General features: G+C 44.1%; 1 protein-coding gene across 1 annotated transcript in view; it reads left to right on the top strand.

Annotated features, from left to right (window-relative positions):
• Positions 1 to 6,647: 6,647 nt before the first annotated feature.
• Positions 6,648 to 22,849, top strand: part of Ust (uronyl 2-sulfotransferase) — a 318,112-nt gene continuing 301,910 nt past the window's right edge. Inside the window, exon 1 of the mRNA XM_021174866.2 lies at positions 6,648 to 7,329. Coding sequence (XP_021030525.1) covers positions 7,080 to 7,329 — 250 coding nt within the window. The 5' untranslated portion in view covers positions 6,648 to 7,079. The remainder of the gene's footprint in view (positions 7,330 to 22,849) is intronic.

Here is a 22,849-nt window from a genome sequence, read left to right as displayed (position 1 = left end):
AAGTATCCAAGGGTGGACACTTTATAAAGAAAAGGGATTCATTTAGTTTTCTTTTTGGAGAAAGTCCATGATTAGGTAGTTCCATTGGTTCAGGTCCTTCTTGACTGGACCACACAACAGCATCAGGCATCAAGCTAGGAGAGATTACATGAAGAGAATGGAAGACAGAGAGAATCACGGCCCAGATTCACTCTTGTACAGCAAATCACTCTTACAGGAGCTAACTCATTCTGTGAGACCACTATTTACCAAGGATAGTGTCCCAGTGACTTCAGCACCTATATCTGCAGGCTGTCTTTTGATCTTCCATTTTTCAATTTGAGCATTTTTGACCAAGACTTTCCTGAAGCTGTTCTATTTTCAGAGGTGCTTTAGAAATGGGTCTGAGCACAGTGGTGTCCTCATCCAGAGACAAAGCTTAGGGAGCCTGGCTAAGATCGGACTCCCTCATTCCTATCAGGGCCCGTTGGTAACACCAACAAAGTGCCATGGATTCATACCCCTCCCAAATCTCAAGACTGGCTGAAATTCTGGTTGTAGGGAACCTGTGAGGGATTCATTCATTCACTCATTCACTCATTCATTCATTCATTCATTCATCCATTCATTCACCTGAAGTGTGTGTGGGGGTTCAAAAAGAAACCAGGAAGCAGCCCTATGCATTTCTGTAATCTAATGGTGTACAGTTGTGTTTAACTGAGTCAAGTTCTCTCCGCAAGCCCTGGAGCATGGACTATGAAGGGGAGAGGGAAAAGCATAGGTCAGAGGGGACCAGCACTTTTGATCTGCATTCAAACCAGGAGGAGAAGGAAGGAGAGATTCTAGTGAGTGACGGACAATGAGTTGAATGTTCTTGAGAAGACTGAGCAATCTCTGGAGTAAAGCCAGGAGGGATAAGTGTCTTTTATTTTGAGTCTTGACTCGGATCAAAAACCTCCTCACAGTTGAGGGTCATCTGGGTTCTTTCCAGCTTCTGGCTATTATAAATAAGGCTGCTATGAACATAGTGGAGCATGTGTCCTTCTTACCGGTTGGAACATCTTCTGGGTATATGCCCAGGAGAGGTATTGCTGGATCCTCCGGTAGTACTAGGTCCAATTTTCTGAGGAATCGCCAGACTGATTTCCAGAGTGGTTGTACAAGCTTGCAATCCCACCAACAATGGAGGAGTGTTCCTCTTTCTCCACATCCTCGCCAGCATCTGCTGTCACCTGAATTTTTGATCCTACCCATCCTTACTGGTGTGAGGTGGAATCTCAGGGTTGTTTTGATTTGCATTTCCCTGATGATTAAGGATGTTGAACGTTTTTTCAAGTGCTTCTCAGCCCTTCAGTATTCCTCAGTTGAGAATTCTTTGTTTAGCTCTGTACCCCATTTTTAATGGGGTTATTAGAGGAATGGATACAGAAAATGTGGTACATTTACAAAATGGAGTACTACTCAGCTATTAAAAACAATGAATTTATGAAATTCTTGGGCAAATGGATGTATCTGGAGGATATCATCCTGAGTGAGGTAACCCAATTACAAAAGAAGTCACTTGATATGCACTCACTGATAAGTGGATATTAGCTCAGAAACCTAGAATACCCAAGATACAACTTCCAAAACACAAGAAAATCAAGAAGGAAGACCAACACATGGATACTTCATTCCTCCCTAGATTAGGGAATAAAATATACATGGAAGGAGCTACAGAGACTAAGTTTGGAGCTAAGATGAAAGGATGGACCATCCAGAGACTGCCCCACTATGGTCCATCCCATAATCAGCCACCAAATGCAGACACTGTTGCATACGCCAGCAAGTATTTGCTGAAAGGACCTTGATATAGCTGTCTCATGTGAGGCTTTGCCAGTGTCTGGCAAATACAGAAATGGATGCTCACAGTCATCTACAGCACCCCCCAGTGTAGGAGCTAGAGAAAGTACCCAACAGCTGAAGGGATCTGCAACCCTATAGGTGGAACAACAATATGAACTAACCAGTACCCTGGAGCTTGTGTCTTTAGCTGCATATGTAGCAGAAGATGGCCTAGTCGGCCATCATTGGGAAGAGAGGCCCCTTGGTCTAGCAAACTTTATATGCCCCAGTACAGGGGAACGCCAGGGCCAAGAAGTGGGAGTGAGTGGGTAGGGGAGCAGAGGTATGGGGAGGTTATAGGGGACTTTGGGATAGCATTTGAAATGTAAATGAAGAAAATATCTAACAAAAAAATTAAAAACAAACGAACAAACCTCCCCACAGTGTAGATCTAGAGTGCGCCCCCAAGCTCGGGTGTCTTAACACTTATATACAGCATAGTTAGAAATTCCTCGAATGCTTAGGGTGAAGGGGAGGGAAGGTGGGTGAGGTAAGTCATAACTCAGACAGGATACCATTTGGTAGGGCAGAATAGAGAGGCTGAGATGAGGATTAAAGATTGTCTTTTGTGGGGCTATCAGGAACTAGTTCTATGGCCTGGCTGGCCATAACTGTCTGTGACCTCTGATTACCTGTTTTCCATGATTTCAGTGTGAGACCCCAATCTCCTTTCCTCAAGGATAGGCACCATCTGTACCTGGCTATCTGGGAGAGTGCTGGCCTTGGCTCCACTGGAGCTGAGGAGATTTTGTCATTGTCTTACTCAGGCTGGCATCTGTGGCTCTTTGAGTCCTCTCTGAGTGGCTGGGGAGGTAGAAAGAACCCCCAGTTTGCTGCAAGGTGGGAGGGGGAGGCAGGGGTGGGGGAAAGCAGAGCTTTTGAGGGAAAATGCAGAGGCAAGCCACAGAAGCAAGCCTCACCAAGCTTGCTGGGAGAGAGCCTAAGGGGGAGGGGGGGGGCTTCTGCAGGAGAGTGCAGAAACAAGCCGCATGTGCACCTCAGGGAAAGATGGCAGTGGGAACTTGAGGTGGCTGGCTGGTCACATTGCATCCAGTCAGGAAGCAAAGAGAGACGAAGGCTGGTGTTCAACTTCGTTTCTCCTTTATATTCAGTCTAGAACTCCGGCTGGTGAGATGGCCCAGCCCATGTTTAGGGTGGGTCTTTCCACCTCTTTTAAACGTCACTGCACACACACACACACACACACACACACACACACACACACACACACTCAAAGGGTTGTTTCCTAGACAACTTAAATCCTCTCTAGTTGACTATCAAGATTAGCAATCATAGTATGTTAAGTATGAGAATATTAATAAAATTTGGCACCATTTTCTGTGTTGAGTATATGTACTATCTTGTTAAGATAAAGATACCATTTATTAAAATAAATTATTATTATTTTAATTATTTGAGCTTTCTAGAAAAGTCATTTATAGGACTTTGAAGAACAAAGTTTTATCGGAGCAGGTCAGTTTCTCTTGATAAAAATACAAACCATTTTTCCCCTATATGAGACTTCTTTATCTCTCATCTTTCTCTCTGTAAGGTTTTTAAAAGATGTCTAGGCCACTGATACTTTAAAAGATCAGATCTCCTTTGTTCAGTGCACAATTCTTGTCCTAGTTTGTTCTCATACCTTTGCTATTGCTTGTGTGTGTGTGCATATGTGTGTGTGTGAATGTGCATACATGTGCACAGATTTACGATTATGTGTGTATCCACAAGTTTGGTGGTCAGAGGACAACTTCTGTCTTGTTCTTCCGATCCTGTTTGATCTTTATGCATCTTTCTTTCTTTCATTTTTGCTTTTTGCTTTGTTTTGTCTTTGAGATAGGGTCTCTAGTTGGTTGGAAACTCACCATGGAGGCTGGGCTGGCTACCAGCGAGCCCCAGAGATCCACCTGTCTCCACCTCCGCAGCAATGGGATCACAAGCACAGGCTGCCATGTCTGTCTTCTATTCTGTGGGTTCTGGAGATTAGACTTGGGTCCTCAGGCTTTACCCTTTCCACACTAGAAATGGAACCCATTGCCTTGTGTGAACGAAAACAAGGGCTTGACCACTAGACTACACTGCTGCTCCCCCACCCCCTGATGTTTTTTTTTCTTTTTAATTTCTACATTCACTTATTTTCTCCAAGTGTCTCCTTCCCAATCAGATTACTTAGAGTAAGCGGGCCTTTCCCCACAGAACATTGACAACTGCTCCAGACACCAGGGGTGGGAGTGTAAACCCAGAGGGTCTTACACACATTCTTTTACACAGTGACTGTTTGGATCACAGGGCCAGGCTCTGCTCCAGGACCAGATTGTCAGAAGAGGTCTCTAAAACATTAGGAAAATTGCTTGGCAACTCCCATCTCCTGGCCTGTCTTTATCAACTCAGAAATTATTAATTGGGAGTCTATTCTGGGCCACTCATTGTACTGATGAAAGTAATTCACACTAATGAGCAATGACTGATGGGCTTAATTCTCTAAGGGATAGTCACATCTCTAAAGTGTACACATTAATCCCGACAAATTCCCCCCTTGCTGGGGTGAATGTGAAACAGGCCATGAGCACTCCAGTTAGGGGTTCTTGTGACAAACAAAGGGCTTCTCTTCTCCTTGGTGTCCCAAACAGCACTCCTAGACCTTAGACAGTGGCCAGGAGAAGGCAGGGCAGGGCAGTTTGTGCCCGTGCAGGAGTGACTCTGAGAGTGTAGCTGTGTGTGGTGCTGCCTTCACCTATGGTCTAGCTTGTGAACGGAAGTTCATATTCAGGTGCTGGGTAAGCCACGCTTGTTCAGTTTGAGCTCCTGGTGCTGTGAGAAATAACTTGGCCACAAGCAACTTTAGGGAGGGAGGGGTTAGTTGGCTTATAATTCCAAATCACATTTCCTCATTGAAGGAGCTCAAGAGAGGAACTTGAAGACAGGCCTATTTGCTATTCCATATGGTGCTAACCCTGACCACTGACCTCTCACTTCCTAGCCAAAGAAGTGTGGCTGGACCTATGGAGAATTTTGTTTGCTGGCTCATGCTCTTTTAGAGGGTTCAGAGCCATCTGCCTAGGGAATCGTGTGCTTCACAGTGGGCTGGGCCCTCCCACATTAAATAACAACGGGGCAGTCCTCCACAGGTATTCCCATAGGCTGATCCAGTGTAGGCAAGTCTTTAATTGACATTCTATCCGGTGATTCTACGTTGTGACATGTGACTTTTAAAACTAACCATCATGCATTCTGTCCTCTAATTGTGAATTCTTGCTCCCAGGATCCCATTTCTCAGTTTTCTGTGGAATAATCTCTGGATGGACAGTGTTTTAAAAGTTTTCAGGAGAACAGTCGTGGAGTTATGAGGCTCTTAACTGCCCCACATCTCCTGTCTACTGGACTATTTAGAATGATTTGGGGATCAGAGTTGAGAGGCATCCGAATTGTGTGGCCTGAGCTAAATGCTGTTTTCTAATCCCAGGGAAACCATGAAGAAATCTGCCCAGTGTCATGCTGCAGTGGTTAATAGATCTGTCTTGTTCACAGTCCTACCTACCTACTTATGTCACTAAATGTCACTTTTGTTTCCAACTTACCTCAGCTTGGAAAAGAAAAACATTATTGGAGAACTGTCTCCAACAGATTGGTCTTTGCTCCTGTCCGGGGAGCGTTTTCTTGATTGCTAATTGATGTAGGGGGGCCAGGCCACAGCAGGCAGAGCCGTTCCTAAGCAGGTGGCCCTGGACAGTATAAGAAAGACAGCAGAAGGTGAACCTAGAACCCGCGCGTAAGCACATTTCTCCACAGTTTCTGCTCCAGTTCCTGTCTCTAGGTTCCTCCTGCCTCACCTTCCCTCCACAATGGACTGTAACTGGTAAGCCAAACCAATTCTTTTTTCCTCCATTTTGGGTCATGATCTTTATCACAGCAACAGAAAAACAATCTAGGACACTGGAAACACAATGTAACCCTTAGGCCATATCATTTGTATCTGGTGATTTGTAAAAACAAAAACGATTAAGTGTGTTTGATAGAGCAGCCCTGTTCTGGGATAGGTCTCTGGGAAGCTCCGTGGGCTCTTTCAGTTCTAGAAACTTCGCAGCGGTGGGAAGAGAGATGGTCAAACAGGTCTATGAAGGCACAGAGCCTTCTCCAATTATATCTGCTGTAAGGTCTTTCTCCGTCAGCGGAGTACCCTTGTTTTCAGTGGAATGCTTGTAAGACCAGGGAGGGCAAGAAAAAAGCGCGCTCTGATTCTGAGCCAAGGGCGTGAGCTATGCCTGGCTCTGCCGAAAACACCCACCTCTTGCCTTTTTACCGTCCCGGCTAGGTCTTGAACCCATATCCCAGCACACTTTATATCGGCTTTTGGTAGGTGGGTCGCTTGGGATATAGAAAGAGAATAAGCTCCCCAAATGAAAAGACAAATGTAGTCAAATCCTCCAACAAGGCGACTGTTTACGAGAGGGAAGTCAGCGGGCCCCAAGAGGTCGCTGGTAGCGCAGGAACCGAGACCAGATTGTAGAGAATGGAGGAGGGAAAAAAAAATCCACGCACCCAAAAACTTTCTTCCTTGTTGCTGATCCTCGGCCCCCTCCTCCCTCCCTGCCAGCCCCAGCAGAAGCCGTAATGTGACACCGAGTCCAGCGTCGAGCCCAGGGTTGGAGAGGGAGGGGAGGGCCGGGGAGGGAGGAGAGCGGGCCGTCTCGCGCCAGAGAGAAAGGGGAGGGGAGGAGAGGCGAGGAGGGAGGGAAGCCCCTGTCAAGGAGGTGGAGCGAGAGGGTGGTGTCCGCCTCCCGATCCTCCCTGCCTTGAGCTAGCCGAGCCTGAACTGGGACCAAACACGCCGCCCGCGACCCACACAAAGCCCGGGGGGTCCACGCTGGCGCTGGAGGCGAGCCGGGAGCGAGCCCGGGGCGCGGCGGGACTTGGGGCGCAGGGCTGCTACGGGACTTGGGGCTGCTAGCAGGACGCGCGACCAGGCGTGGGTTGCGATCGCCACCCCCACGGCGGGGCCCGGGACATTTTGGGCCCTTTGGGGCCGCAGCGAGCGGTGGGGACCAAGACGAGCAGAGTACCCTGAGCCCGGCAACTTCGGCCCCTCCCCGCCCCCACCCGGCTGCCCTCGGCGCGTCCCTCTCCATGTGCAGACAGCCGGCTAGGCGCTCCGGCTGGCGGCGGATGGGTGACCTCTTCCTGGCCGGGGCGGGCTGTTCGAGGCGGCGGAGCCGGCGATGAAGAAGAAGCAGCAGCAGCATCCCGGCGGCGGCGCGGATCCCTGGCCCCATGGGGCCCCTGTGGGGGGCGCCCCTCCGTGCCTGGGCAGCTGTAAGCGCCGGATCCCGCTGCTGCCTTTCCTGCGCTTCTCCCTCCGGGACTACGGTTTCTGCATGGCTACCCTGCTGGTCTTCTGCCTGGGCTCCCTCTTCTACCAGCTCAGCGGGGGACCCCCTCGCTTCCTGCTCGACCTGCGGCAGTATTTGGGTAGGAAAGGGCTGCGCCAGCCCCGCAAAGTTGGGCACTCGGGGAAAGGGTGATAAGCGGGGAACATCTAAAGCTGTCACGGCCACCACGGTCCCCGAAGCTCCCCAGGTGGGATGCCAATGAGCATCCCTCCGTGAGGCATCTGGGAGCGCCTGCTTCCTACAGCACTCTGGGCTGCCCGCAGCGACGCGGGGCTCCGGGCAGGTGTCCCAAGCTCGGACACCACGTACCTGTCCCCGAATCGCCACTCCAACTGGGGCAGAATAGACATGTGCATGTTTGTGAATGTTTGTGTGTATGCTGGCCTGGCGGTGCGTGCACAGTCCTCTCTAGGATGTGGTTAACGACTTACAATCCTGTCCCGTCTGGCTTTTCCCTTCTGAGTTGTGTGGGTTGATTTTACCCCGCTTTCCAGTCACTTTTAGATATTCTATCCAGTGGGTCCCCCGTTTGTGAGTTGGCCCAGGTGATTCCAGTCTTTCCCTAGGTTGGTTTGTTCCTTGGCAGCACCTGCGCACCCCGCGGACTGCAGTGAGAGTGCGGGAGAAATTGGGGTTGTTCCTAGGTGCCAGTCAGCTGTGCCGCCTTCTGTGACCCGTCGAACTTCCGCCCCGTATGTGTCTCAAGTCAACTTTTTTTTTTTTCTTTTTGGTTCGTGGCTGAAAAAGGAAGAGGTTGGGACCCAAGAAAACAGATTTCAGTGAGGTGTGACCTCGCTGCTCTCTTATCCATGATTCTGAGTGCCAAGGCTTGGCCAGCTCTCGCTCAGGTCCCAGGGATGATGCTGGCTCCTGTGCCTTGGCTGAGGAAGGATGTAAATTCCTTGACTTCTGTGGCCAGGAGAGGTCGTGCGGGGGTTGTCTCTGAGGTGGTTTGAGTGGAAGAACCTACCGTGGTCATCTGCAGGCCCGGAGTCAGTTCAGGTGGAGACTCCATCAAAGTGCTGGGACCAGAATGGGCTGCCCAAGACTCATACAGTTACCTCAAAGGTCCCTTCCATCACAGAAGTCGCAGGTCTAGTAACAGCAGGCCTGTTTGGAAGGAAAAACAAGAAAACCACAAAACCACACAAACAAAGGGTGTTTGGGAATAGTATAAACTGATAAAATTGCATTGCTTCCAGGGACAGAAGCTCAGATTTTTAAGAGTTAAAATCTCATTTCAGTAAAAACATTGGGGATACTGTGACTTCACAAGAACTGCAACAGAAGATTAAAGAAAAATATTGCCTTGGTCAAATTTCCGAAGCACAATTCTTCGCATGTGGCTTTATGGATTTGAGTTAATAAGCCCTTTTATTGGTGACTGTAACCTCTTCATTCTCTGCCATTCTGCCTTCTGAGCCTCGAGCCTTCCTTCCCTGCTTTCAGACACCTGCTCTTGCTCCTGGTAACAGAATCGAGTGCCCACTAGTATTAGGAAGTGATGAAGCTCAGGGCTGTTCTTCCATAGAATCTGATTGTGTGTCACCCATCACCAAAAGTTCCTTTTAAGTTAAGTGTGGAGGTCTGCTGCATGGAGGAAACTATGCTGGATGGGGCTGGAAGACCCACTCTATCCTAGGAGTGCTTTCCTTTGAGCTCCAACCTTACAGCTTTGGCTCTTCGTGGTGTAATTAGGGGCTCTTACAGTTTTGTGGTTCTCTTACCCTCTATGTGAAAAGGGAAACATGGGTGTGGTGAGAAGCAAGGGTGTTTGAAGGAGGGAATCAAGACAGTTCAGTGTCTTTGGCAGTCACCTGTTTTATTATGTGAGTCTCTGTTCTATTATGCGAGACCTGATGAACATGGGATCAGCTGGTGGAAGAGAGAGCTGGCAGGCAGAGCTGGGGCACTGAGGACTGCCGCTGTCTTTACTAACTGACCATTACTTTTCTGATGGATGTGCGAGGTGGGTTAGACATGTCATCTTTGTGAATTGAAAACAGGAGACCCCTGTAGGTCTCTTCCTGTTGTTTGGTCACATACATAAAATAATGGTTTTCAAGGAACGGTGGTCTTTAGAGTGGTCTAAAATATGTCCTTAATTATATCAGCCCAAGCAAGCTATTTGCAGACTTGCTTGCCCGTGATCCTTCTCTATATTTTAGACCGTAACCACACAGAATATATTGTTAATTAAAATCCTATTTTTCTCAAATGTAAGTGTCCAATATTTCTAGATCAAAATATTATATTAAACATGTTCTTTACGGAATATACTTTTAATATTTGGGCCATCTTACACGTTTCCTGTCAGAGTTACTTGACCACTATTGCTTGGGTTAATGACTACACCTAGTTTACCAGGTATGTAGAGTAGTATATAATGTGTTGGATGTTCTCATGGGAGAAAAGTAAAATGTCACAGGTATTCATGATGATAGTGAACATTAACAGCGTACATGCATGGACATGAAAGCTGACCCCTAGATGGCATGATTCATAGCTTCTATTGGTTGTCCCAGTTTTATATAGGAAGATGGAAGGGTAAAAATTAATGGGGTATTGGATCTGGAATGGCCATCAAGAGCCTCTCGACAAGTGAAACTTTCCACTCATCCTTGGCTCTGTGCTACTGAAAGGTAGTGGAAACGTTAAGAGTCAGGGTCTAATGGGGATGTTTTAGGTCAGGTCACTGGTGAGGGTCAGTGAGCACGGGTCTCTTCCTCTCCCTGTATGATATGCTAGGTCACCACGGGCCCAATGCAATGGGCAACAGTCAGTCATGGATCAATAGCTCTGAAACTGTGAGCCAAAATAACACTTGACAGAAGGCTGATAACACGGGAAGGGCATACAGAAGGAAAGCAGGAGCTCCCTCCAGGGCTGTCTGACTCCAGTGCCCAGTGAAAAGCACACTGGGTGCTTAAGAGAGGAAATGCAAGTACGGGAAGAGGAGTCAGGGGAATCTCACCAGCTAAGTGGCCAAATGATCTTCAGATCTATGCACACCATCTCACTTTCCCTTTCTTGATTCTTTAACTGTGAGTTTCTCGTGAGGCCTGACTTGAAGCACCGGTCTGTTCTGCCTCTTATCTTTGTATTTATGTTCACTTGCATTTTTATCACCAGCAACTGGAGGGTGGGGGCTTGATTTTAGTTCATGATTTCAGTTGGTTGGGGTGGGGGCCATCAAGTGTTTGGGAACCAGAAGTAAGGCCTGGCTATCACTCCTCAAAGGCCTGCCCCCCAGTGGCTTGAATTTGCCAGCTAGGCCTCATGTCCAAGAGTTCTATAACCTCCCCAAACAACAGCCTCAGCTGGAGAGGTTCAAACATGTGAGCTTTTGGGGAACGTCTCGAATTTATGCCGTGATACCATTAATGGCAGTCATGCCACCTCTGATCAAAACTGGACCCTCACTGACAGCAAAACAGCCAGAGTGAGGGACAGTGGAGCTGTGGCTCTTGGGTCTCTCCCTAACAGTTTTGTGCGCAGGCTTCTGGTTCTAAGTGTGGGTCATTGGACCTGCGACACCAGTGTTCCTAGGGGATTCGTTACATATTCATATTCTCAGGACTCCTAGACCCGAATGAACCTGGGCCTGGGCACAGCAAGCTGCCCTTTAGCAAGACTTCAGGTAATCTTGCCATGGCTGGCTGAAGCCTGAAAACCTATTGTTCTGCAGTAAACCATTGCCTTCAGGAGCCATTGAGGTTATCTGAGAGGAAGGGAGGTGGAAGGGGAACAGATTTATAAAGATGTTTCAAGGTCATAACCATGGTTTCATTTTTAATTTCAAGTGACTGTAAATGCAATTGCTCTACGGCATACAGCCCATTGTTTCAGAGTGGAGGTGGAGACAGGCAGCTAGCTGCTGTCTCACCTGGCTTTAGACTTCTTGAGATTATGAGAGGCATGGAGGTGGGGAAGCAAAGTGGGGCAGCCAGAAAGCAGGGTGTGGGGACAGAAGAGACAGGAGACAGAGTGCCTTCCCTTCTGTGCAGTGAGGAATCAGGGTCAACAGATTCTTCCAGCCAGTTTGGGAAATAGATGGGTGCTTTGTTTTTGTTCCTGCTGCTGCTGCTGCTGCTGCTGCTGCTGCTCTCCTCCTTGTCCTCCTCCTGTTTCTCCTCCTTTTTTTTTTTATTAATTTATTCTCTCATATATTACAGCCTGACTGCAATTTCCCCTCCCTCCTCTCCTCCAAATCCCTCCCCTATCACCATCCATTCCTCCTCCATTTCCCTTTGGAAAAGGGCAGGCCTCCTAGAGAAATCAACCAGACCCTGCATATCAAGTTGCAGTAAGACTAGGCCCATCCCCCATACTAACACTGGACAAGACAACTCAGTAGGAGGACAAGGGTCCCCCAAACAGGCAGAAGTTTCAGAAACAGCTCCTGCTCCCTCTGTCCCACAAACCACCAAGCTACACAACTATAACCCGGTTAGACCTGTGCGAGTTCCCTCATCTCTGCTCACTCTCAGTGAGCTCCCTTGAGTCCAGGTCGGCTGATCCTGTGGGTTTTCTTGTGGGGTCCTTGACACCTCTGGCTCCTACAATCCTTCCGTCCCTTCTTCAGCAGGATTCCCAGAGCTCCACCCAATGCCTGGCTGTGGGTCTCTGCATCTGTTTTCATCAATTGCTAATTGGGGCCTCTCTGACAGTGATTATGCTAGGTTCCTGTCTGGGCTTCTCCCAGTCTACAAGTTGTCTGTTCTAGTTCTTCTAAAGTGAACTTTCTGCTGCAATAAATTTGAAAGAGGAAGAAGTTGGGGGAGGGAAATTAGACAGTGGGGTAAAGTATAGCAAATGCTGTGCTTAAAGGATGAGAGCTCACAAGTTTTCCAACTCAGTGAAATTTTATATATATATATATATATATATATATATATATATATATATATATATAATTTATAATAATAATAATATATATTTGTTTTTGTTTTTGTTTTTCGAGACAGGGTGTCTCTGTGTAGCCCTGGCTGTCCTCGAACTCACTGTGTAGACCAGGCTGGCCTCAAACTCAGAAATCCACCTGCCTCTGCCTCCTGAGTGCTGGGATTAAAGGCATGTGCTACCACGCCTGGCTGAAATAATATTTTTTTTAAAAGTGTGTGTGTGTGTGTGTGTGTGTGTGTGTGTGTGTGTGTGTGTGGTGTGCCCAGCTGTATGTAGGTGTCATGGAGACCAGAGAACAACTCTGTAAGTCAATCCTTCTGCCTTGATATGGTTTTCGGGATTGAACTCAGATTTCCAGGGTTGGGCAGCAAATGCCTTTTACCATTGTATAACCTTGGCAACTGAAATTCTTTCTTTTTCTTTCTCTCTCTCTCTCTCTCTCTCTCTCTTTCTCCCTCCCTCCCTCCCTCTTTCTTTCTCTCTTTCTCTTTCTTTCTTTCTTTCTTTCTTTCTTTCTTTCTTTCTTTCTTTCTTTCTTTCTTTCTTTCTTTCTTTCTTTCTTTCCTCCTTTCTCTTTTGAGATGGGGTCTTACTTTGTAGCTCAGGCTATCCTGGAACTCACTATGTAAACCAGGCTGGCCTTGAACTCACAGAGATCCATCTGCCTCTGTCTCCTGAGGGCTGGGATTAAAGTCCTGGGCCACCATACCCAGATCACCCTACTTCTGCATTTAAACTTAGATTTGCTATAGAAAACAAAAATGACCTCCTTCCCCCACCCCGCCCCCACCCCAGAACCAGGATGTGTGGTAGTCTGCTTGGCAATAGTCTCATTACTTTTGAGCTGTGGAAATATCAAAAACTTGGACGCACATTATTTAGATTGATATAAACGGAATGAGCCAGATGGCTCACTACCGATCTTGTATAACTGGCAGAAGCTAAAGATTTATCATCAAGCCTTGAAGATGTGATTTAGCCTTTATGAGAGCTAAATTTGTGGGTTTGATCTTCAGTAGAGATAGGCTTTCCTTCCCCTTCCTAATTTATAGCATTTTAAATGGAGACATAATGCTCTTTCTCAGAATTGCCAATTTCTACATGTATTATATACGAGCCTGGGAATTTAGAGTCAGGAAAAAAAAGATCTAATTTAATTTTACTGAATTTTGAGATTCCTCACTTTTAAAATAAATTTAAAGGAAGATGTGAAAATAGAGGTCCAGAACTGTTACAGAAACAGTTTCTCTAAGTCTTCCAAACCGACTTCTGTTTCTCTTCTGCATATCACACATGGCTTAAATACCGTACTTGAGGCTGCCTGCACACAGTCAACTGGGAACGAATGCATAAAATATGAGGTTATCAATAGAAATTGTCGACATGGAAAAATGAGATTCTTGTTTATAGCTGCACACTCATCTCGGAGGGTGGGTTGGGGACACAGAAGCACTGTATTAGAAGGAAGACAGGAAAAGGCATCAAACTGAGGCAGCCTGTTCTGTAAACACAGAGCGTGGATGGTGGGTCGCATTCTGCCTGCTTAGACTGTTTTTAATGTAGGCTAGTCTCAGTCTGAATTGTCTCAAAACACACATAAATATGGATTCTCTAGACACTGCCTTTCTTCACATTGCCTGATGTCCATCTAGGCTTGAGACACCAGTTGGTTTTGTTGAGGAGAAAGTAGAAATAAAGTAGCCTAGCCTTTTTTTTTTTTTTTTTTAAATTCAGGAGAGAACCCGTGTCTGTTGCCTGACAGAGGGGTGTGTACCCAGGGGAAACAGTTTTCCCTGCAGCTGTACAGATGGGATCTGGTAATAGACAGCGAAAGGACACCTCATTGGATGAATTGCAGTCCTTAGAATTATTAGTTGTTCTTTTTTTTTTTTTTAAGCAGTGACCACAAACTTTGTCTTGCCCATACTTATTGTGTTATAGAAATTCATCTCTAGGCCAACAGTGACAGAGACCTTTTTGTTTATTAGAGATAGGGTAGAATGAGTAACATTCTTGGGAATTCTTACTTGCGAACGTCAGCAAAATTCAGCCACTGTTTGGCAGGACAGTTCCAAATGACGTCTGCTTCAGTTTTTGACACTTACTGAGATATGATTCATGAATCTTAGAATTCACCCATTAAAAGATGTTTAAAATCGTTAACAGTTGTCAGTTTCTGCTAACCATTTTCTGTATTCTTTTTTTTTTAAGATTTATTTATTTATTATATGTAAGTACACTGTAGCTGTTTTCAGACACTCCAGAAGAGGGAGTCAGATCTCATTACGGATGGTTGTGAGCCACCATGTGGTTGCTGGGATTTGAACTCCAGACCTTCGGAAGAGCAGTCGGGTGCTCTTACCCACTGAGCCATCTCACCAGCCCTCTGTATTCTTTAGATATGTGTACTCAACACATCTACTTTATGAATATTTTCATCACCACAAGGAAGAGTGCCTAGCCTTTTCTTTATCACCCCAGTGGTCATGGGATCCTATTATTCCAGCCCTAAGCAACCACTGTTCTTCATTTATCTGTTGGCCCTTTTCTTAGAAATGGAATTATATAATATGTAGTCTTTTGTGGTTGGTCCTTTTTCCCTGGCATAATGTTTACCAGGCTCATCCATATTACAGCATATACATGATTTCTTTTAAGAGCTTGCTAATATTCCATAGCTGGTATCTTAGTTAGGGTTTTACTGCTGTGAACAGACACCATGACCAAGGCAACTCTTATAAGGACAGCATTTAATTGGGGCTGGCATGCAGGTTCAGAGGTGCAGTCCAGTATCATCAAGGTGGGAACAGGGCAACATCCAGGCGGGCATGGTGCAGGCAGAGCTGAGAGTTCTACATCTTCATCTGAAGGCTGCTAGCAGAATACTGACTTCCAGGCAGCTAGGATGAGGGTCTTAAAACCCACCCCCACAGTGACACACCTATTCCAACAAGGCCACACCTTCTAATAGTGCCACTCCCTGAGCTGAGCATATACAAACCATCACAGCTGGTTTTCAAAAATTATAGAATAGAACATTTCCATGGCCTTTTATAGACAAGATCCTATTTTGTATATTCATTCACTTGTTAATGAGTGTTGAGGTTGCCTCCACCTTTTGGCTACCCGGACACTGTTGCTGTCTAGAATGCTGTTTTCCATCGTTTTGAGTGTGTACTTAAGAATATAATTGCTGGGTCCTATGGTAACTCTGTGTTTAACCACTGAGGACTTTCCACAGTGGCTGTGTTATTTTATGGCCCACCAGTGATGTATGGATCCAGTTTCCCAACAGCCTCATCAAAACTTATTTTTCCATTAAAAAAATTGTCCCTAGTCTCACAAGTATGAAGTACCACTGTGGTTGTCTTGTATTTTCCTAGTGCTTACTGGATGTTAGATGCTTTTCTGGGTTTCTTAGCCATTTTTTTTTTTTGGACAAGAACCTATTCACTTCTTTTGCAACTTTAATTTTTTTCTCTTTTTGTTGTTTAATTGTAAGTATTTGTATATTTTGAATACTAGACTCTTATCACATTGAGGATTTGCTATCAATTGGGGTTGGGAAGAATAATAATGACTTAAATACAATGTTCCTGACAAATTCTCTGTGCCACTCTTTCCAAGGAGGAACAAGTGAGTTTTCCACAATAGCTGTTTCCAAAACATTAAGTGTAGTTTACTGATAGACCAACAACTCAAATAAAATCCTAACTGTTGACTGTGAAAACATGGCCCTTTTCTAAAGCACCTTGGAGGTACTGGTTTCTAGTGATAGACCATTATGAATAATAAACACTGGTTATCTGCATTTCAGACTAAGTATATGCTAACTTGAGCTAGAGATGGCTCAGTGGTTCTGAACTGTCCTAAGGCTTTGACTTTTGAATATTGTTCCTCATGTGGTGGTGACCCCCCCCAACCATAAAATTATTTTTGTTGCTACTTCATAGCTGTAACTTTGCTATTGTTATGAATTGTAGGGTAAATGTCTGCTATACAGCCTATCTGATATGTGACTCTGAAGAGGTCTCAGCCCATAGGCTGAGAACTGCTGGCTTAGTTCTGTGGAAAAGTTGGGCAGGCATTGTGGCCACCTGTAATCCCAACACTTGGGAGTAAGAGGCAGGGAGTCTCCTGGGCTGTGAGCTCTGGGTTTATTGAGAGATATTACCTTAAATAAAGTATAACATGATTCAGGAAGATGCTCAAGCTTCAGGCCTCTACATGCATGCATGTATGTGCATGTTCATGTTCACACTGTACACATACATGTAAATACACATGCATACATGTGTACCACGGGCACATGGGCAAAATGTCTGGTAACTCATGTACAGCCACCACTTACCTATTTTAGAGATATCACAAGGAATATGGTTATTTTGTATGAGGAGTGTGAAAGCAGTGAGCTTTGAATGGCAGATTGTGTACAATGGCTGTATTTTATCTTCATGTATGTTCACTTGAATGGAGCTGATGAGCTCAGCGGTATGAAAACCTCAATATATTATGTTCCTTTATAAAACGTACCATGTAGCTATCAAGGGAATAATCAGCATCTTTGGGAAAAAAATCAGGATTCACATGCAGTTAATTTATTTTGCATACCTATTGCATTGATGTGTAGGACAAATTAATACCAACTACATTTCCTATACATGTTTCTATTTAGTAAGATGACATGATGGGTTTTTAGGAAGCAATGTTAATTTTGTAGAAGTTTTAAATTTTTCTTTTAAATAGTTTTCCAAAATATAAATCACTAAAAGAAGAAGGTTTAAACATAGACACGTTAGCGTTGCTTATTAGAACTATAATCTGCGTGGTTTATAAGAGCCGTATTTGAAATTAGTAGGGATAGAACAGAATATCACATTTCCCTCATTTGTAGGATTAATATCTAAGTGTTTGTTTAAAAAAAGTTGGAGGCAGAGTGTTTGTTGGAAAAGGGTACTTGCAAAAGGACTGGAAAGGATGGTGAGCACAAATATGAGCAAGGTATAGTGATGTCACGTGAAAGTCATTACTTTATAAATGGACCTAAACATATAATAAGAAAAATGTAAGACAAATCCTATGAAATCGTTGGATGATGAGTGTGGTGGTTCGAATGAAAATGTTTTCAAAAGCTCAGAGGGAGTGGCGCTGTTCGGAGGTGTGGCCTTGTTGGAGGAAGTGTGTCACTGGTGGTGGCCTTTGAAGTTTCCAATGCTCAAGCCAGGCCCAGTATCTATCTCCTTGGCTCCTCCTTCAGCATCACGTCCACCTGCACGCTGCCATGCTTCCCACCATGATGATGACGATAGGCTAACCTTCTGAACCATAACTCGATTAAATGTCTGCCTTTATGAGAGTTGCCGTGGTCATGGTGTCTCTTCGCAGCAATAGAATCTTAAATAAGACAAGGTACAGATATTTGATAATTCTTGGTCTGTCAGGCTTTACATTAGTAGTCTGAAATTTCCCAAGGGTGGCCACGGAATCACCTTTCTTTTCTCACTTTCTGCCTTTACGTCTCTGATGCCTCTATGCTGGCTACTTAGGAAGCTGAACTCTCCAGCAAGCATCTCTGAACTCCTGTAGTTTTTCTTCCACTGTCTTTTTTTTTTTTTTTTTTTATATTTTTTTATTACATAATTTCCTCAATTACATTTCCAATACTATCCCAAAAGTCCCCCATAGCGCCCCCCACTTCCCTACCCACCCATTCCCATTCTTTTGGCCCTGGCATTCCCCTATATTGGGGCATATAAAGTTTGCAAGTCCAATGGGCCTCTCTTTCCATTGATGGCCGACTAGGCCATCTTTCGATACATATGCAGCTAGAGACAAGAGCTCCAGGGTTCCGGTTAGTACATCATGTTGTTCCAACAATAGGGTTGCAGATCCCTTTAGCTCCTTGGGTACTTTCTCTAGCTTCTCCATTGGGAGCCCTGTGGTACATCCAATAGCTGACTGTGAACATCCACTCCTGTGTTTGCTAGGCCCCGGCATCGTCTCACAAGAGACAGCTATATTTGGGTCCTTTCAGCAAGATCTTGCTAGTGTATGCAATGGTGTCAGCGTTTAGAAGCTGATTATGGGACGGATCCCTGGATACAGCAGTCTCTAAATGGTCCATCCTTTCATCACAGCTACGAACTTTGTCTCTGTAGCTACTTCCCTGGGTGTTTTGTTCCCAATTCTAAGAAGGTGCACAGTGTCCACACTTTGGTCTTCATTCTTCTTGAGTTTCATGCGTTTAGCAAATTGTATCTTATATCTTGGGTATCCTAAGTTTTGGGCTAATATCCACTTATCAATGAATACATATTGTGTGAGTTCTTTTGTGATTGTGTTACTTGACTCAAGATGATGCCCTCCAGGTCCATCCATTTGGCTAGGAATTTCATAAATTCATTCTTTTTAATAGCTGAGTAGTACTCCATTGTGTAAATGTACCATAATTTCTGTATCGATTCCTCTGTTGAGGGACATCTGGGTTCTTTCCAGCTTCTGGCTATTATAAATAGGGCTGCTATGAACATAGTGGAGCATGTGTCCTTTTTACCGGTTGGGACATCTTCTGGATATATGCCCAGGAGAGGTATTGCTGGATCCTCCGGTAGTACTATGTCCAATTTTCTGAGGAACCGCCAGACTGATTTCCAGAGTGGTTGTACAAGCTTGCAATCCCACCAACAATGGAGGAGTGTTCCTCTTTCTCCACATCCTCGCCAGCATCTGCTGTCACCTGAATTTTTGATCTTAGCCATTCTGACTGGTGTGAGGTGGAATCTCAGGGTTGTTTTGATTTGCATTTCCCTGATGATTAAGGATGTTGAACATTTTTTCAGGTGCTTCTCTGCCATTCGGTATTCCTCAGGTGAGAATTCTTTGTTCAGTTCTGAGCCCCATTTTTTAATGGGGTTATTTGACTTTCTGGAGTCCACCTTCTTGAGTTCTTTATATATATTGGATATTAGTCCCTTATCTGATTTAGGATAGGTGAAGATCCTTTCCCAATCTGTTGGTGGTTTTTTTGTCTTATTGATGGTGTCTTTAGCCTTGCAGAAGCTTTGTAGTTTCATGAGGTCCCACTTGTCAATTCTCGATCTTACAGCACAAGCCATTACTGTTCTATTCAGGAATTTTTCCCCTGTGCCCATATCTTCAAGGCTTTTCCCCACTTTCTCCTCTATAAGTTTCAGTGTCTCTGGTTTTATGTGAAGTTCCTTGATCCACTTAGACTTGACCTTAGTACAAGGAGATAGGAATGGATCGATTCGCATTCTTCTACATGTTAACAACCAGTTGTGCCAGCACCATTTGTTGAAAATGCTGTCTTTCTTCCACTGGATGTTTTTAGCTCCCTTGTCGAAGATCAAGTGACCATAGGTGTGTGGGTTCATTTCTGGGTCTTCAATTCTATTCCATTGGTCTATTTGTCTGTCACTATACCAGTACCATGCAGTTTTTATCACAATTGCTCTGTAGTACAGCTTTAGGTCTGGCATGGTGATTCCACCAGAGGTTCTTTTATCCTTGAGAAGAGTTTTTGCTATCCTAGGTTTTTTGTTATTCCAGATGAATTTGCAGATTGCACTTTCTAATTCGTTGAAGAATTGATTTGGAATTTTGATGGGGATTGCATTGAATCTGTAGATTGCTTTTGGCAAGATAGCCATTTTTACAATGTTGATCCTGCCAATCCATGAGCATGGGAGATCTTTCCATCTTCTGAGATCTTCTATAATTTCTTTCTTCAGAGACTTGAAGTTTTTATTATACAGATCTTTCACTTCCTTAGTTAGAGTCACGCCAAGATATTTTATATTATTTGTGACTATTGAGAAGGGTGTTGTTTCCCTAATTTCTTTCTCAGCCTGTTTATTCTTTGTGTAGAGAAAGGCCATTGATTTGTTTGAGTTAATTTTATATCCAGCTACTTCACCGAAGCTGTTTATCAGGCTTAGGAGTTCTCTGGTGGAATTTTTAGGGTCACTTATATATACTATCATATCATCTGCAAAAAGTGATATTTTGACTTCATCTTTTCCAATTTGTATCCCTTTGATCTCCTTTTGTTGTCGAATTGCTCTGGCTAGGACTTCAAGTACAATGTTGAATAGGTATGGAGAAAGTGGACAGCCTTGTCTAGTCCCTGATTTTAGAGGGATTGCTTCAAGCTTCTCACCATTTACTTTGATGTTGGCTACTGGTTTGCTGTAGATTGCTTTTATCATGTTTAGGTATGGGCCTTGAATTCCTGATCTTTCCAAGACTTTTATCATGAATGGGTGTTGGATCTTGTCAAATGCTTTTTCCGCATCTAAGGAGATGACCATGTGGTTTTTGTCTTTGAGTTTGTTTATATACTGGATTACGTTGATGGATTTCCGTATATTGAACCATCCCTGCATCCCTGGGATGAAACCTACTTGGTCAGGATGGATGATTGTTTTGATGTGTTCTTGGATTCGGTTAGCAAGAACTTTATTGAGGATTTTTGCATCAATATTCATAAGGGATATTGGTCTGAAGTTTTCTATCTTTGTTGGGACTTTTTGTGGTTTAGGTATCAGAGTAATTGTGGCTTCATAGAATGAGTTGGGTAGAGTACCTTCTGTTTCTATTTTGTGGAATAGTTTGTGAAGAACTGGGATTAGATCTTCTTTGAAGGTCTGATAGAACTCTGCACTAAACCCATCTGGTCCTGGGCTTTTTTTAGTTGGGAGACTATTAATGACTGCTTCTATTTCTTTGGGGGATATAGGGCTGTTTAGATCATTAACCTGATCTTGATTCAACTTTGGTACCTGGTATCTGTCTAGGAACTTCTCCATTTCATCCAGGTTCTCCAGTTTTGTTGAGTATAGCCTTTGGTAGAAGGATCTGATGGTGTTTTGGATGTCTTCAGGATCTGTTGTTATGTCTCCTTTTTCATTTCTGATTTTGTTAATTAGGATGCTTTCCCTGTGCCCTCTAGTGAGTCTGGCTAAGGGTTTATCTATCTTGTTGATTTTCTCAAAGAACCAGCTCCTTGATTGGTTGATTCTTTGAATAGTTTTTCTTGTTTCCACTTGGTTGATTTCACCCCTGAGTTTGATTATTTCCTGCCGTCTACTCCTCTTGGGTGAATTTGCTTCCTTTTGTTCTAGTGCTTTTAGGTGTGTTGTCAAGCTGCTAATGTGTGCTCTCTCTAGTTTCCTTTTGGAGGCACTCATAGCTATGAGTTTTCCTCTTAGAAATGCTTTCATTGCGTCCCATAAGTTTGGGTATGTTGTGGCTTCATTTTCATTGAACTCTAAAAAGTCCTTAATTTCTTTCTTTATTCCTTCCTTGACCAAGGTATCATTGAGAAGAGTGTTGTTCAGTTTCCACGTGAAGGTTGGCTTTCTATTATTTATTTTGTTATTGAAGATCAGCCTTAGTCCATGGTGATCTGATAGGATGCATGGGACAATTTCAATATTTTTATATCTGTTGAGGCCTGTTTTGTGACCAATTATGTGGTCAATTTTGGAGAAGGTACCATGAGGTGCTGAGAAGAAGGTATATCCTTTTGTTTTAGGATAGAATGTTCTGTAGATATCTGCCAGATCCATTTGATTCATAATTTCTCTTAGTTTCACTGTGTCCCTGTTTAGTTTCTGTTTCCATGATCTGTCCATTGGTGAAAGTGGTGTGTTGAAGTCTCCCACTATTATTGTATGAGGTGCAATGTGTGCTTTGAGCTTTACTAAAGTTTCTTTAATGAATGTGGCTGCCTTTGTATTTGGAGCATAGATATTCAGGATTGATAGTTCCTCTTGGAGGATTTTACCTTTGATGAGTATGAAGTGTCCCTCCCTGTCTTTTTTAATGACTTTGGGTTGGAAGTCAATCTTATCAGATATTAGAATGGCTACTCCAGCTTGTTTCTTCATGCCATTTGCTTGGAGAATTGTTTTCCAGCCTTTCATTCTGAGGTAGTGTCTATCCTTTTCTCTGAGATGAGTTTCCTGTAAGCAGCAAAATGTTGGGTCTTGTTTGTGTAGCCAGTTTGTTAGTCTATGTCTTTTTATCGGGGAGTTGAGTCCATTGATATTAAGAGATATTAAGGAAAAGAAATTGGTGTTTCCTGTTATTTTTGATGTTAAAGTTGGCATTTTGTTCTTGTGGCTGTCTTCTTTTAGGTTTGTCGAGGGATTACCTTCTTGTTGTTTCTAGGGCGTGGTTCCTGTCCTTGTATTGGTTTTTTTCTGTTATTATCCTTTGAAGGGCTGGATTCGTGGAGAGATAATGTGTGAATTTGGTTTTGTCATGGAATACTTTGGTTTCTCCATCTATGTTAATTGAGAGTTTGGCTGGGTATAGTAGCCTGGGCTGGAATTTGTGTTCTTTTAGTGTCTGTATAACATCTGTCCAGGATCTTCTGGCTTTCATAGTCTCTGGTGAAAAGTCTGGTGTAATTCTGATAGGCTTGCCTTTATATGTTACTTGGCCTTTTTCTCTTACTGCTTTTAGTATTCTATCTTTATTTAGAGCATTTGTTGCTCTGATTATTATGTGTCGGGAGGTATTTCTTTTCTGATCCAGTCTATTTGGAGTTCTGTAGGCTTCTTGTATGTTCATGGGTATCTCTTTCTTTAGATTTGGGAAGTTTTCTTCTATAATTTTGTTGAAGATGTTTGCTGGTCCTTTGAGTTGAAAATCTTCATTCTCATCCA

This window comes from Mus caroli, unplaced genomic scaffold, assembly GCF_978045245.1.
Source record: "Mus caroli unplaced genomic scaffold, Mus_caroli_1 scaffold_9, whole genome shotgun sequence".
NCBI lineage: Eukaryota > Metazoa > Chordata > Mammalia > Rodentia > Muridae > Mus > Mus caroli.
Note: the sequence above shows the minus strand (reverse complement) of the source record. Positions and strands in the feature narration are given on the sequence as shown.